The following is a 13237-nucleotide window of genomic DNA, read 5'->3' on the forward strand; positions in this document are numbered from 1 at the left end:
TTCAGTGTTTAGACAAAAATGTACTGCCAAAGTCTTGAAGACCTGTCATTTTACCTTTTCCCACAGTGCAAATAAAATTTGATGTTATTGTTTTTATACTCAACAATGTGATTGGATGTGATGACTGAGAGACTACAGCCTTGTATTTACTTATTATTACCAAATACATCTACAGTGCTTAAAATCAACTCTTCTTAAAGTCAAAACAACATCTCCAGATGTCCAGAGGCAATGACAGTTGCTGTGTAGTAGTACATAAGTAATACCTCAACAGAACTACACCAGCAACTACACCACCTACAGCAGAGCAGCAGAGCAGCAGAGCTACGACCATCACAAAAAAATAAAGTGCGTCACTCTGGATATTCTACAATTGCACTCACATTTAGAGTATTCATCACTGGCCTGAGCATTATTATTGCTGTGTTGGTAGATTCACAATCTGCACACTACATAAACATAACTGCATTATTTTAATAGACTGCGTTCAGCTCCAGAAGTCTGTTTTGGGCTTTGTGCTTGTGCATTTATTGCACAGCATTCAGACAAGTTGTGGAAGGTTCACGAGCTGTTGATCCGATGAACATGTAGTATGTTTGTGAGGTAAAAAGAGAATGGGATAGAGTTCCAGTGCCTTTTATTTTTCTGTAAAAACATAATGATCAACACCAACATGTTTCCCAGAGGACTACACTTAATGTGTAGTAATGACAGTGCATTCAAATTAACAAGATTTGGTCACAGGGAGCAGAAATCAGATTATCTGCTTTAGACAGAAACTGGCAAATGGTTAAAAAAAAAAAAAGGTTTCTTGATCTAGACAGGAAAGTAGAAGTCTTTCGTCAACATCGACACGATGCAGGGGATCTGCTTCTTGCCATCAAACCCAGGCAGAGAGGAGGAAGACTCGAAGTACAGCGCCACCTTGTGGTTGACTCGAGTCATGATTTGCATGAGCTCCAGTTCTCTGTGGTAACGCAGCAGCATCTCGCACAACGACTGCATGAACCAGGAGCCTTTGGATGTGTTTCTCCACGAGTAGTAGCCTGCAGGACAATTTACTGGGTTAAAGCTCTGACGAAAAGGTGCGCACAGTGACGGGGCGCATCACCATTTCACTATGAACAAACAATCTGAATATCAGATTCCCATTCGAATACCCAGCTGACATTTAATGACCACAGTGCAGCACTGTGAAAGGGCGGAGATCTTAACAGAACAAGAAGGTTACTGTTATTATTATATTAGGAAGTTACCTGGAGCAGTGGAATAAGCATACAGGAAATCTGCCTCCGTAGGAATCCTCTCTGATGTTTGTTCGTCTACACTGTCGACCTCGATGAAGGCTCCATCGTCCAGCTGCATGCCACGGCATGCCTAAAAAGCATCACACAGTAATATGTTATTTAAAAACAGACATTGTGCATATTTTCATAGATTTTTTTCCATCTTTTCTCAACATTTTCAGTATTTGCTTTTAATCTTTCTGATTTTGTCTTACTATATTTATGCACCAAAATACAAAGGAAATGTTTTATGTGAAAACCCACTTGGTAAGTCTGACTGGGTCCTTTTGAAAACCTAGACCCGGTGTAACAAACCTCACACAACACAACAAGCACATACAAGCACAGCCATAGCCAGGATTTTGGAAATATCGAAGCCGTAAGTCTCCCCGTGTAGTTTTTTAAAAACTGTGTATTCATAATGATTGCAATGTTTTATTTAACACTTCAATTGTTTTTTTTTTTTAGTAATTTTATTTTCCAAAGTCCTCAGCGATGGCTCACAACAAGCCTGTGCACAAGCATCCAAAGACACATACTGCACGTGATGGCACAACACGAACGGGTTTGTGTCTGCTATGACAAGCGTCCGCATGTGGTAACGTGGGTATACTGAACTGACCTGTATGAAGAAGAGCTTCGGTTTCCCCAACAGACTCTTGCAGTGACGTCCTTTGAAGCACTTTGTCAGGTTTTCAAACTTTTCTGGGCCATCAGTTCCATATATCAAGCCCTCGTCTCCATGACTTAGCAACACACACGCAAACGACGCGCGATCACTATGGTCCTCCTGGGACACTGGAGACAGCAGGACAAGGCAATAAGACATCACAAGTCTAGATGCACTTTCTTTTCTCATTATAACTGTTGGCCAACACAATATCTTGAGAATAATGATGATATTTAAAGAGCAACTAAACCACAGAGTCGGGACTTAACATCCGCTATTCATGAAATTAAAAAAAAATGCGTCTGGAAGGTGGAAGTATCAATGTGGGCCGGTGGGCGCCGGCTGCAGCGGGCGATCAGTGGTGTCTGTGCAGCCAAGAAAGCAACAGCTTTGACCCATCTTGCCACCAGCTAATGAATACTAAAACTAACTGATGCTAAATGAAACAACTCTCTAAAACACACACACACCTGCAACCTCACAACTGCTTGGTGACGTCACCTGCCTCCAGCTCAGCCACTCACAGAACTCAGTCGCAATAGCCGGGTTTCACACAAAACGGAAAAGTCAAATACTTTCCACTAAAATGTCAAGATTTGGACCTGAATCAATCAGTAACACTACTAAATACTTATATTGTATTTATATATTGATTTTATACATAAAAAAGTGCTTCAGGGGTTTAGTTACTCTTTAAGTATGCTGCAGTTTCAGTTCCCACAATGCAGGAACCTATAGGTCTGGCATGGGAAACGACTTCACAGAATCCAAACAGTATCCTGACCCTAAACCCCATTAAAGCTGTGAGCATGTTTGAGAGACACTCACACTCTGTCATCTGGTGGTAATGCAGCAAAGGTCACATGATACTTGATTATTGGGTACCATTTAAATGTAGCATTAATATGACCATAAACAACCTAATGAATGAAAAACTGTAGTTTTTATTACCATTTAACATCAGTTGTGTCATCTCTTTCATGGTCAGATCATTGAAAATTCTAATCTTGTATCCCAGAGCAGTGAAGGTCTTCACAGCGAGAGCAGCATCGGCATCTGTCCCAGTACGAGAACTCATCTCTGCAGACACACAAAAAACACAAAAGAAACGCAGTTGACTTTCAGTGTGAGCACCTACAAGACAGTCCAAGGCTTACTTGGACTCAAGCGCTTGCTCTAAAACTGAATGCAACACAAACTGAACTGACACTTCCTGCTTGTGAAACTTTACACAGTGTGATGGAAATTTCGCATGCTTTGTAGTAACAATGACATAATGTTTACTTTTACTTCATACTTAATGTAGTTAATCTGTAGCTTTAGTTGTGTAGTGTTATAGTGACCAAGAAATTACCTGGTGAACTGACTGTTATAGCATGTTTATAAATAACATCCTGGATAAAGCAGAGGGCAGGAAGAGATCTTCATCTCACAAGAGATAAACCTGAATTGGGGTACTAACAGTTATCGCATCCTGTCTGTTTTTCCTTCAACCTGTGCTCCACAGAACGCCACAGGAAGTCCTTCCTCCCTGTGGCTATCAAACTCTTCAATTCATCCCTTTTCCCCACATAGGACAATAATAATTTATCCTGCACTACAATTAACACTTTAAGATTGTATCTGCACCTTATCCGTTCCATTCTACACCTTATCTGCCGTTATCTATGTCATGTATATTATTATATATATATATGTATTTTTTTACAGTACTCAGTTATTTTTTACACTACCCTGTTATTTTATATTTTGTGTTGATTACTTGATACTTTTATTTGCCTCTTTGTATTGCAACCCTGGCACAACAATTTCCTGTGGGATCAATAAAGTTCTTATCTTATTTTATCTTAATGTCTTTGAAGCTCCAAACAAAGAACCAGAGACACATCAGAAAGTATAAAATGAGATGAAGTCTTCAACCAGTGGGGCACAACTCTGAACTGCTTGCTGCCGTGTGGTTCTGTGTGTTGCCTCCTCTATAGAGATTTAAACATTTTGGTGCATGCTATGCTCCGGATTTGTTGTGTTTTCCTTTGCTTAACTCACTACAGGCAGAAATGAAATTGCCATAACAACAGCTTGTACTGGAGTTTTATTTTGTAGACCCAAGAGGATTTAGACAGCAGACTGCCAGTTTTCTGGTCTAACTGCAGTCCGCTTTGCATATGTGACACAGCTACACTGAAGGCTCTGTTATGTTCATATTCACACACACGTTTATGTGTCACCATCAAAATCCTGAAACTGAAACAACTAAATGGAATTCGGCCACCATTCATTTTATCATATACACCTGTGCTTTTGACATGTCACAGTGGTTACTCAGAAATTAATTTTAATCACACTCTTATCATCTGTAGACACACCACGTCTCCACTGGTGCAATCTGCTTGGACTTGTTTTACACCTTGCCAATTATTGCATGATGCACTGACATATGAGAATAGCTACTAGCTATTTACAGAACATTTGTGCAAGTGGTCATAAAATGAAATCGACAGGCGTGTGTAACAGTGTGTGTGTGAAGACTTGTTGAATGGGCATATTTACGTGTCTTAGGATGGAAGTTCTTATTGTTGATAATCAGACAGATTCCAAGGCAGGGATAGTCCATCTTGTAGCGGTAAGGGTCAGAGACTCCTTCTTTATGGCTGCTGCTGACGGAAGTAGACTCCTTTTGTTCTGTAGGTCCTGTGGGCCCTCTATACCCAACAACACACTTTGACATGATCTGAAACTAGAGGAACTTGAGGAGCAGCATCACACTTAAGCAGACTTTTTCAACACATTTTGACAGGTTAAAGGTACATGTAACTTAACTTGAGAGGCTTGTTTAATGACAGTTTGTGCATTTGAGACGTGGCATGACTCTTGTGTTTGCGGTTTCACTCATGCCTGCAGTAAGGACCTTATCTAATATCTGTGAGTAGTTAAACAGCCAGTGGATGATAATTACCTCTTTGAGAAAAACTTAAAGTTATCCACTGCGTCCTCATTACTCTGCGGGTCACCATCACCTCGACACTCAGCCATCTTCCTGCAGACATGATTGCATAAGAGGCAGTGATGTATGCGGTGGAAAAAAAAAACCAAACTTGTTTCCTCAGTTTCCTGGTATTCAGTACCTTGCAGTAGAAATGCAGGGTTCATTACTTGATTATTTCACACTTAGACTAGACTAGTGTTTGCACAGTCTTTGTTGGTATTCAGTTGATGTTTGAAGTATATTACTGTACAGTTATGCAGTTTTTCATGTGGTCTGGAACAAAACTCTTTATCTCTTTCAAAAGTAACAATGTATCTATATCTGTAATGTAACTATAATCTGACTAATCATGGATATTTAAGGCTTTTTTTTTGTTTAAAACTCATCTCATAAACAACAATCTCAAGATGGATCTCTTAGATTTGTTTTCCTTAAACAATGAAGTAAACAAAATAGTAACGCTCAGAGAGAGAAAAATTCCCCAGGCCAGTACAAGCTTTCCAGAAATAAGCAGGAAATAGTTTTGCCGAGTTAGGCCCCGTAAGTAAGCCAGACCCAACTGAAATGGTCAAACCCATTAATTAGTATTTGCTGTGAGTGTTTGGTGTAATTGTATTCTTTTAATCCTTATCTAATTTTATTTGCAGTCTTTCTTCAGGTTAGGTGGCCGACCTCCTCTTTGCTATAAACCACTGAGGGAAAACCTTATTTTATTTATTAGAACTTAGCTTGTTTTGCAGTCAGGTGGGTGGTTTGTCCACAGGTGTAATCAGCACGGTTTCATTTTCATATTCAAAACATTCACAGTTGAACTACTGATTGTGATTCCTTACAGGAAAGCACAAACTCTGACGAACTGAACTGGGGAATTTCTGTTAGTATATTCGATTCAAACGATTTGACACATGATGACAAAATGTAAAGCGGTTTTAATCCGCAATCCGACTTCAAATCAAACCAGCAAACCGTGATGATGTCAAACTGACCGCGAGAACCAAGGCTTCCTCTGCAGCTACTCACTTTGCCTTTGCTACTGTGAAGTTCATGAATGAATCTGAGGTGATATGTATAATATATATCTCTCTCTCACACACACACACATATATGTGATATTATACATATCATAATTTATCTTTAGTGTATCACTGTAAGTCTTGTAAGGCCTTTCGGACGTAACTCATAGCGAAACTACAACAACTATTCCCCATTTTTTCAGCAAAGCGAACATCGATGTAAGAACGTTAATCTTTTCTGTGGAAGACAATGACGAGAATATTTTATTCAAAGCTTTGTTTACAAATAATGTCCCATTTTCACCTGAGTCACATATGTCTGTCAACAAGCTTCAACCGATGCAAAAACCGAGCAGCAAGCAACGTTACATTTCAACGTAAACGTATACATGAAATTTCCTACCTAAAAACGTGATCAGCGAATATACTGACTAAACTGACAGCAACAGAAACGTTGAAGTACATGTCATAACATACTAATAAGTCATTTTGGCCACCTGCATTATGCTTTAAACACGTAAGGGATTCACAAATGCCCGCCACTGCAGAACGACAACTGTAAACTTATTTGTCAGGTTGCTAAAAATGTAGTTAGTAAGACTGATTAAGACCACCGGTTTTACCAGTGCTGTGAAACCTACAGCCGACACAACAAAGTTATGCTTCTTCAAACTCTTTCGAACACATTAATAAAACGTTAAACCAAAATGAACCTACCGTTTTAGTAACACGGTTGAGTCATTAAAGGAAATGTCAAATTGTTGCTTAAAGTACAGGCCTGAAACTCTCAGCCAATCAGGATCGTTACTCCCTGTATGGGCGGGACAGCAATGAAAAGTAGTGCACACCTTTCCCAAGGGGAGCAGTCGATTGGCTTATAAAACGTTCAAGTCCGGTTACAACACATATCTCGTGTGTGTTAGAATGTTAAAAGAATGTAGATGTAGATGTGACGGGAATGTGCACTTTTAATGCGTTTATGAAAATTACTTACCCTTCAAACCACACACTTCAAAACAGGATTTATATTTTAATGTAAGGAAAAACATGTTCAAAAAACCCAAAAAAACAGGCGTTATGTTTTTTGCATTTATTATACATTTGGTGAGTATACACAATAAAGTATGAACCACAACATCCAATCCAAAATGTCAAGCAGCTTTCTGTATTAAGGACCGTATTAAGAATTTCCAGCAGCCTTAGCATTGCTTATAGTGGGCACTCTTGGACAACCTTTAATCTGTGTGAAGCACATTATTTCAAAGTCTCAGTCTCCCTCAGTCTTTTTTCCAGTCTGTTATTGATATCTCTCAGCTGATGGTCTGTTGAATGAATATGCTTGGTTTCCCAGAGCAGAGCCGCCAGGCTGGATGCACCATACTGAAGGACAGGAGGAGAGAAAAGGAGTGGGTTAAAATGAGAGTTTCACTGAAACTCCTGAAAAGCATCAGCTTATCCTTGATACTTGACACAAATAATCAGGCAGTATTGAGGTCATTATTTCCATTACTAACAATATCAGAGTGTGTGCGTGTGTGTACCGTCTCTTTCTCTTTGGGATGTTTGTGTCGGAAGCCCAAGTATTGTCTGTTGAGCTCGCTGATGTCATGCAGGAAGGCCTGACTTTGTCTCAGATCAGCCAGTCTGAGTTCAAGTTCAGCTTTCTCCTTCTGCAGCAACCATTGCTGTTTCTCTGCCCTGACCAAACATGCACACACACACAGTCATTTTGAGTAGTTGAGTGTTTTTGTGTGTGTGAGTATGTAGCTGGCAACACCATGGATGTTTTTATGGCTAATTATTTTAAAAATGGATTCATTTTAGTTTACAGACACATAAAAAAACAGTAATTTGGTTTGTGGGAATAAAAAGTGACATTTTTGTGCCTTTGAATTGTCTCTCACCTCATTAGCTCATATTTGGCATCCAGCAGTCTCTGTGTCTTTGTACGGATCAAAGAACCCACCTAACACACACAGACACACACATCATGCCATCAAGATCTTTTATCCATAATAATATGGTGGTGCACTGGGTAGTGCTGGGGACCTAAGTGTTGGGGGGGTAGGGTTCGAGACCCTGTCCCTACACTTTTCTGCAATTTCAATAAAGTATATCTATCTATCTATCTAATCTACAGCAATGCGAGAATTTCTGAGGCTGAATGGCAGGTAATGCAGACATTTGCTTATTACCTCTAAATCCCAATGTAGTCAACGGGAATGAGATTAATAATTCAAGTGGTCATAAACCAAAGTATTGGACATATTGTAACCTGATTATGGCATTTGATAAAAGGTCAGAGGACCGCCAAAGTTAGGATAATTCATTCTGAGGGCGATATAAATATCTGCACCCACTTTTATTACAATCCATCCCATAATTACTGAGACATTTCACTCAAAACCACAGTAGTTACATTAGCAGAAGGGTCAAGGATCACCAAAGTCAGTGGGCATCATCCTCTGGTAATCACAAAGAACCTTACAAAATAAAATTGTTGTTGTGCTATTGAGATATCTCAGTGTGGATAAAAGCAGTAAACGGAACGACCAACAGTCCTCTCCCTTGAGGCAAGCTGCTAGCGTGGTGAAAAGGTGGTTGTTTAATTACCTTCGCATTTTCTCTTTTCAGAGCCCTGATTTCCTTGTAAGAAGAGATCTGGAAGAGACACACCAAAGAACATACTATTTTCAAAGGTTTAACAAGTTTTATTTCTTTATATCAGTACATTCTGGATGGTCATATCCCAATTTAGATTAAAAACACCTCAAGCATATTAGCCTAAAAAAATTCTTGCTGTGTTACAACATTTTCTAATTTTATGAACAAGGAAATGCTTTCACACTGATAAAGTGCCTGCATGGCGGCACTATAAATACATTTTAATAGTGAACAAAAATAAGTCTTAATTTTTAGATGCCTACCAAGACCAAAAACAACAACAACAGTTTGGTTGCTCTTTCGCTTCAGCTTGGTGTTAAAAATAAAACAGAGTTTGAAAGGTCTGACCTTCTCCAAGAGTTGCTCTTTCACATTGGAGGAGAAATAATAAATGGACTGTTTGACTGCTTTAGACTCCACAGATTCTCTGGAAAAATAAACATACACACACAAAAAAATGAAACAAAATCTCTCAATGTAAGTAGTCATTTTGTGGTGGTGACATGATATGAAAGCGTAAGGCGACAGGCTACAGACATCAGCTAGAGGTGTTTGAGAAAAGTGACTGTTTGAATGTCCCTCATGACTTCATACACCAACTGATATGTCATCAATCGTAGCTGGATTCCACTTACATAAAAGTTTAGACATGTAACTTCGTATGTATTTATGTTCATTATCTAAATGTCTGCATCTGATGACCAGTTTGATTACAAAAAAGTCTTTCACCCAGATGAGAAGTCACATGCCACTTATTTACCAGCTACTATGAATAAGTTGAACACAGGTGATGAGAGACTGGGGTTAAAGTTCTGCATGAAACCAGAAGCCAACATTGACTTAGTCTTTTTAGACTTATCACTACTTATAATAATAATACTAGTAAAATTGTTTTCAGGACAAAATCACAGTGTGGGTTAAAATGAACTCTTTCATAACGTTAACCATGTGTTAGCAAGAGTTTCTGGTAATTACAGGGATGTGCTGAGGCGGCATGTCACTTCACTGTACAAGTCAATGGCGACATGCCTCAACAGCTGAAAGAGACAAAGGTGCATGTAGCATTGCTGGCAACAGACAGCTGGGTGCTAATGTCATCTGCCTAAAAAAAAATCTTCATATTTCTCAAACAGATGCTACTGGGCAAATACATTGGCTGAAATAAAGATTTATCTAAATGGAATCCAGATAACTTGATTGCATGGGGTGTAACTATAAATTAACATTCAATGATGATTAAGCATTACTAAAATGTATCATTTGTACCCTTATTATGAAGTGTTTCTGTCTTGGTTTACCTGTACTGCTCACAAAAGTCCAGGAAAGCATCCAGCAGCACCTCTAACTCTGTTCCTCCCTGACGACCACGTCTCTTTCTCCTCTGTTTATCGGTGTTGGTCTTTTCTGCTTTTGCAGATGCACTGCCTTCAGGTGGAAGAATTTGGTTTTAGTGTTTCAAGTTTAAAGAATAAACATAGTTGCAATCTTGTGAACAACAGCTTGCAGTCAAAAAATAAAACGACTGTGAAGCCTTAACAATATTTTCAAGATTTCCAAAACTCAGCAAGTGTTTACCTGTCCAAGAAATACTAAACCTACATAACCCCTTGTAAAACCACAGCTCATTGATTTTATGCTTTATTTTTTTGTACAGATTAAACAAACAAGATATAGTAAATTAATCTACAAGCTTCAGAGGTGGTGCTAGGCGGATTTTGTTAACTTTGGTTAGAGGCAGGCTAGCCATTTCCCTTTGTTTCCAGTGTTTATTGTCATTGTACATTGACATTGTCTCCTTGCTTCAGATTGCACTGACAGACAAGCCTGAACTGATAACATCCTCTTGGGCTCTTTTAACTTACCTGATGAAAGCTTTCTAGATTTTGCTGTGTCGGATGAAGACTGTCTTATTCTGTCCAAACTACGCACCTTGGCTTTCTTTGGACTCGGGTTCTGAATAAATTACACAAAAAATGAATTCAAATACATGAAAAGTCCCAATCTCAGCCACACTCCTGTGGACGACTGATGTTAGTCCATACCCAACTGATGTCCTCGTCCACCACCTCCTCATCAGACGACAGAATGTACTTCCGTCCACGCTTTGTAGTGCCAGGGTCAGATTCCTCCTGAAAGAAGCAGATGTACAGTTTCCATTGCTATTTTTTTCCCCATAGTTGCTTTCATTATGACCTTATTACTGCAACTGTTGTATATCATCATTCACTGCCTTACGTGTGAGAGAGAGTCACTGGACTTTCCACTTCCTGATTCACTCTCTGTCTTCTTTCCGTTCTTCATGTGCTGATTTTTCCTTTGCCTCAGCAGACGGAGACGAGTAAAGAAATTGATGAGACGATAGATCGGTACATCATTACACAAGAGAGACAAGAAAGTCCATGATAATGTATGGGCGTTCATGAACAATACATAAACACAGGGCTATGCAACCAATGTCTTCACGCTGTTCTACCCGGACTTGGAACAAACTAATGACAAGCTATTGCACATGTTCATGGATGTATTTCATCACAACTCTGATACTGGATGAATTACATTAGATTTGACATAGAGCAGTCATGTTGATGGATTATAATGCAAATTATTTTTTTCCATATCTACACATGTCACTTCATGAAGATAACCTCTTCATGTGAGCTCACCTCACTGCAGACGTCCATCCAGCACTCTTTTCTTTTCTTTTCGGTTTCTTCACAACCAAATGTTTGAGTCTGCCAGCTGGTTGGGTGGCCTGCTGGTCTTCCTGGAGGATGGGACTTTGGTCTGACTCCTTCCTCTCCACATCCAACTTTGCTCTTTCTCCCTGAGGCGTTTTGTTCTTTTTCTTTGCTTCTCCTGCCTTCTCAAGGCTGTTCAATGCAGAGAAAACAGTTGGAGTCCACTGAGACCACCAGCAACAAGCTGAATCCACATCATAATATAGTGGTATCAGTTTGGAAAGTAACGATAGCAAACAAACTCTTTCGACCTTACCTGGCTTGGACTTTGCCTGTCTTTAACTTTCTTCTCCTCTTCTTCTTTTCCTCCTCTTCCTCATCCCTCTCGGTCTCCTTCCTCTTTACAGCGCTGCCACGCTGTTTAACAGCAGTCTTCAACGTCTGAGGAATGTCCGTCCTCCCAGCTTTTTCTTTGTTCGCTGGTCCGTCTTCTAACTGATTTAGATCTTCCTCCATGGCGGTACTATGCAGAGGGTTACCTGGGCAGCAGAAGAGTTTGTTCATCGGCACAAGACTGGTGGTTTGACAGGCTCTGAAAACATCACGACCCATATAAACAATACATAAAAATCTGAAATCAGCCTGAGCAAGTGCTGATAGTAAAAATAATGTTGATTGAACTTACTTGTCACAGTTGTGACAGAAGATTAGGAATTTAATAAAAATAAAAAGTACAGTTCATTATCAATAAACTTGTAATGGTATCATGGTAATTTATTGATTTAATTACATCTAAGAAATAGTTCTACACTCCATTTGTAAAATATAGTTTATCAGAGATTGTGTGTGTTTGAAGTCAGTTTCATTATTTTTCCAACATTTGCATTTGAATAGTCTTGGGGACTGTTTAATACTTGTGGAGACAAAATGACACTGATATGGGTAAAGACAAAGCAGTAAAGTATGGAGGCTCACCATAATTAAGCTGTAGTCCCTCCAGAAAACTAACTTTCTCTATGGCAGACAGATCGGGAGAATCCACATTATCTAGAGATGAATCTTTCTGGATGTGAACACAACAGACAATAATAAAATCCCAATTCAATATTTTACAGTCAATCAAGCTTGCTTCACGGTAAGGTGTGGCAACACAGGACTAACTCACTGGATTCTCATCTTGTGGCACTTTGAGCACTTTGGCTCTTCTGCCCTTTTTGGCACTGTGAAAACAAAGAGGACAGCGGCAGTGTTAATATTTAACTCCAATAAAATAAATTCATTAACTGGTGGCCCCAGATCTCACAGGGAGTTGTTATTTCCTTAGCTGTTACGTGGCTAAACCTCCAACTTTCATTCACTAATTTAACACATTAATGTTCACTGCAAAGTTACAAATGTGACAGAGTACTTTTTGGAGTTGTTAATCGCTCTTATAAGATTTGGTATGCTTAAGTTACATCACCAAACAACACAAATCCCTTATTTACCAAGCTAGTCTGACATCTTATCTCTCGCACATCTTTCAGCTCTACATCTGTAACAGTATCTAGTTTACAATTACATGGCGGTTGCCAACAGCACAAAACAGTTTTGTGAAGTTGTAACTTAACTAGTATACGTGACACTAGCAGCACAAGAGCTTATTTTATTTTATTTTTTACCGATTTCTCAGGCTAACGTTAAGATAAACGTTAACATTTTCGTGCAGACAAGCAACGTTAGATTTTAAAATGAAATTAGTGACCTTACAGATATGAGTGCAAAACTTGGTTAGATTAGATTATGATTTATAAATGATATTACCCACCTCATTAGGAAAAAATTGTAGCTTGTAAATCTGTTTTGTAAACACTCGGGATTTCGAACAGAAAACCGCTTCCCGCTAACGCTTCAGTTTCTTGGACTGTACCATATTACATATACAGGGGTGCAAGGTGGTA

At 39.1% G+C, this 13237-nt stretch overlaps 2 protein-coding genes across 2 annotated transcripts; both read right to left on the reverse strand.

The window, feature by feature from the left end:
- Positions 1–620: 620 nt before the first annotated feature.
- Positions 621–6795, reverse strand: LOC124068393 (caspase-3-like). Its single transcript, XM_046406615.1, has 7 exons — positions 6673–6795; positions 4913–4993; positions 4507–4658; positions 2908–3036; positions 1909–2084; positions 1257–1377; positions 621–1046 (listed from the first exon to the last, which is right to left on the reverse strand). Exons 2-7 carry the CDS (start codon positions 4987–4989, stop codon positions 817–819), a joined length of 885 nt encoding a protein of 294 aa, XP_046262571.1. The 5' UTR covers positions 4990–4993; positions 6673–6795; the 3' UTR covers positions 621–816.
- A 235-nt stretch (positions 6796–7030) lies between these two features.
- On the reverse strand, positions 7031–13226 carry cenpu (centromere protein U). The gene is made up of 14 exons (XM_046406613.1): positions 13105–13226; positions 12463–12517; positions 12273–12360; positions 11614–11836; positions 11283–11489; positions 10855–10939; positions 10662–10748; positions 10482–10572; positions 9918–10044; positions 8968–9046; positions 8569–8616; positions 7860–7921; positions 7497–7653; positions 7031–7335 (listed from the first exon to the last, which is right to left on the reverse strand). The coding sequence occupies exons 1-14, from the start codon at positions 13107–13109 to the stop codon at positions 7210–7212; spliced, it is 1440 nt and encodes a 479-aa protein (XP_046262569.1). The 5' UTR covers positions 13110–13226; the 3' UTR covers positions 7031–7209.
- Between the last annotated feature and the right edge of the window lie 11 nt (positions 13227–13237).

This window comes from Scatophagus argus, chromosome 12 (genome assembly GCF_020382885.2).
Source record: "Scatophagus argus isolate fScaArg1 chromosome 12, fScaArg1.pri, whole genome shotgun sequence".
NCBI lineage: Eukaryota > Metazoa > Chordata > Actinopteri > Scatophagidae > Scatophagus > Scatophagus argus.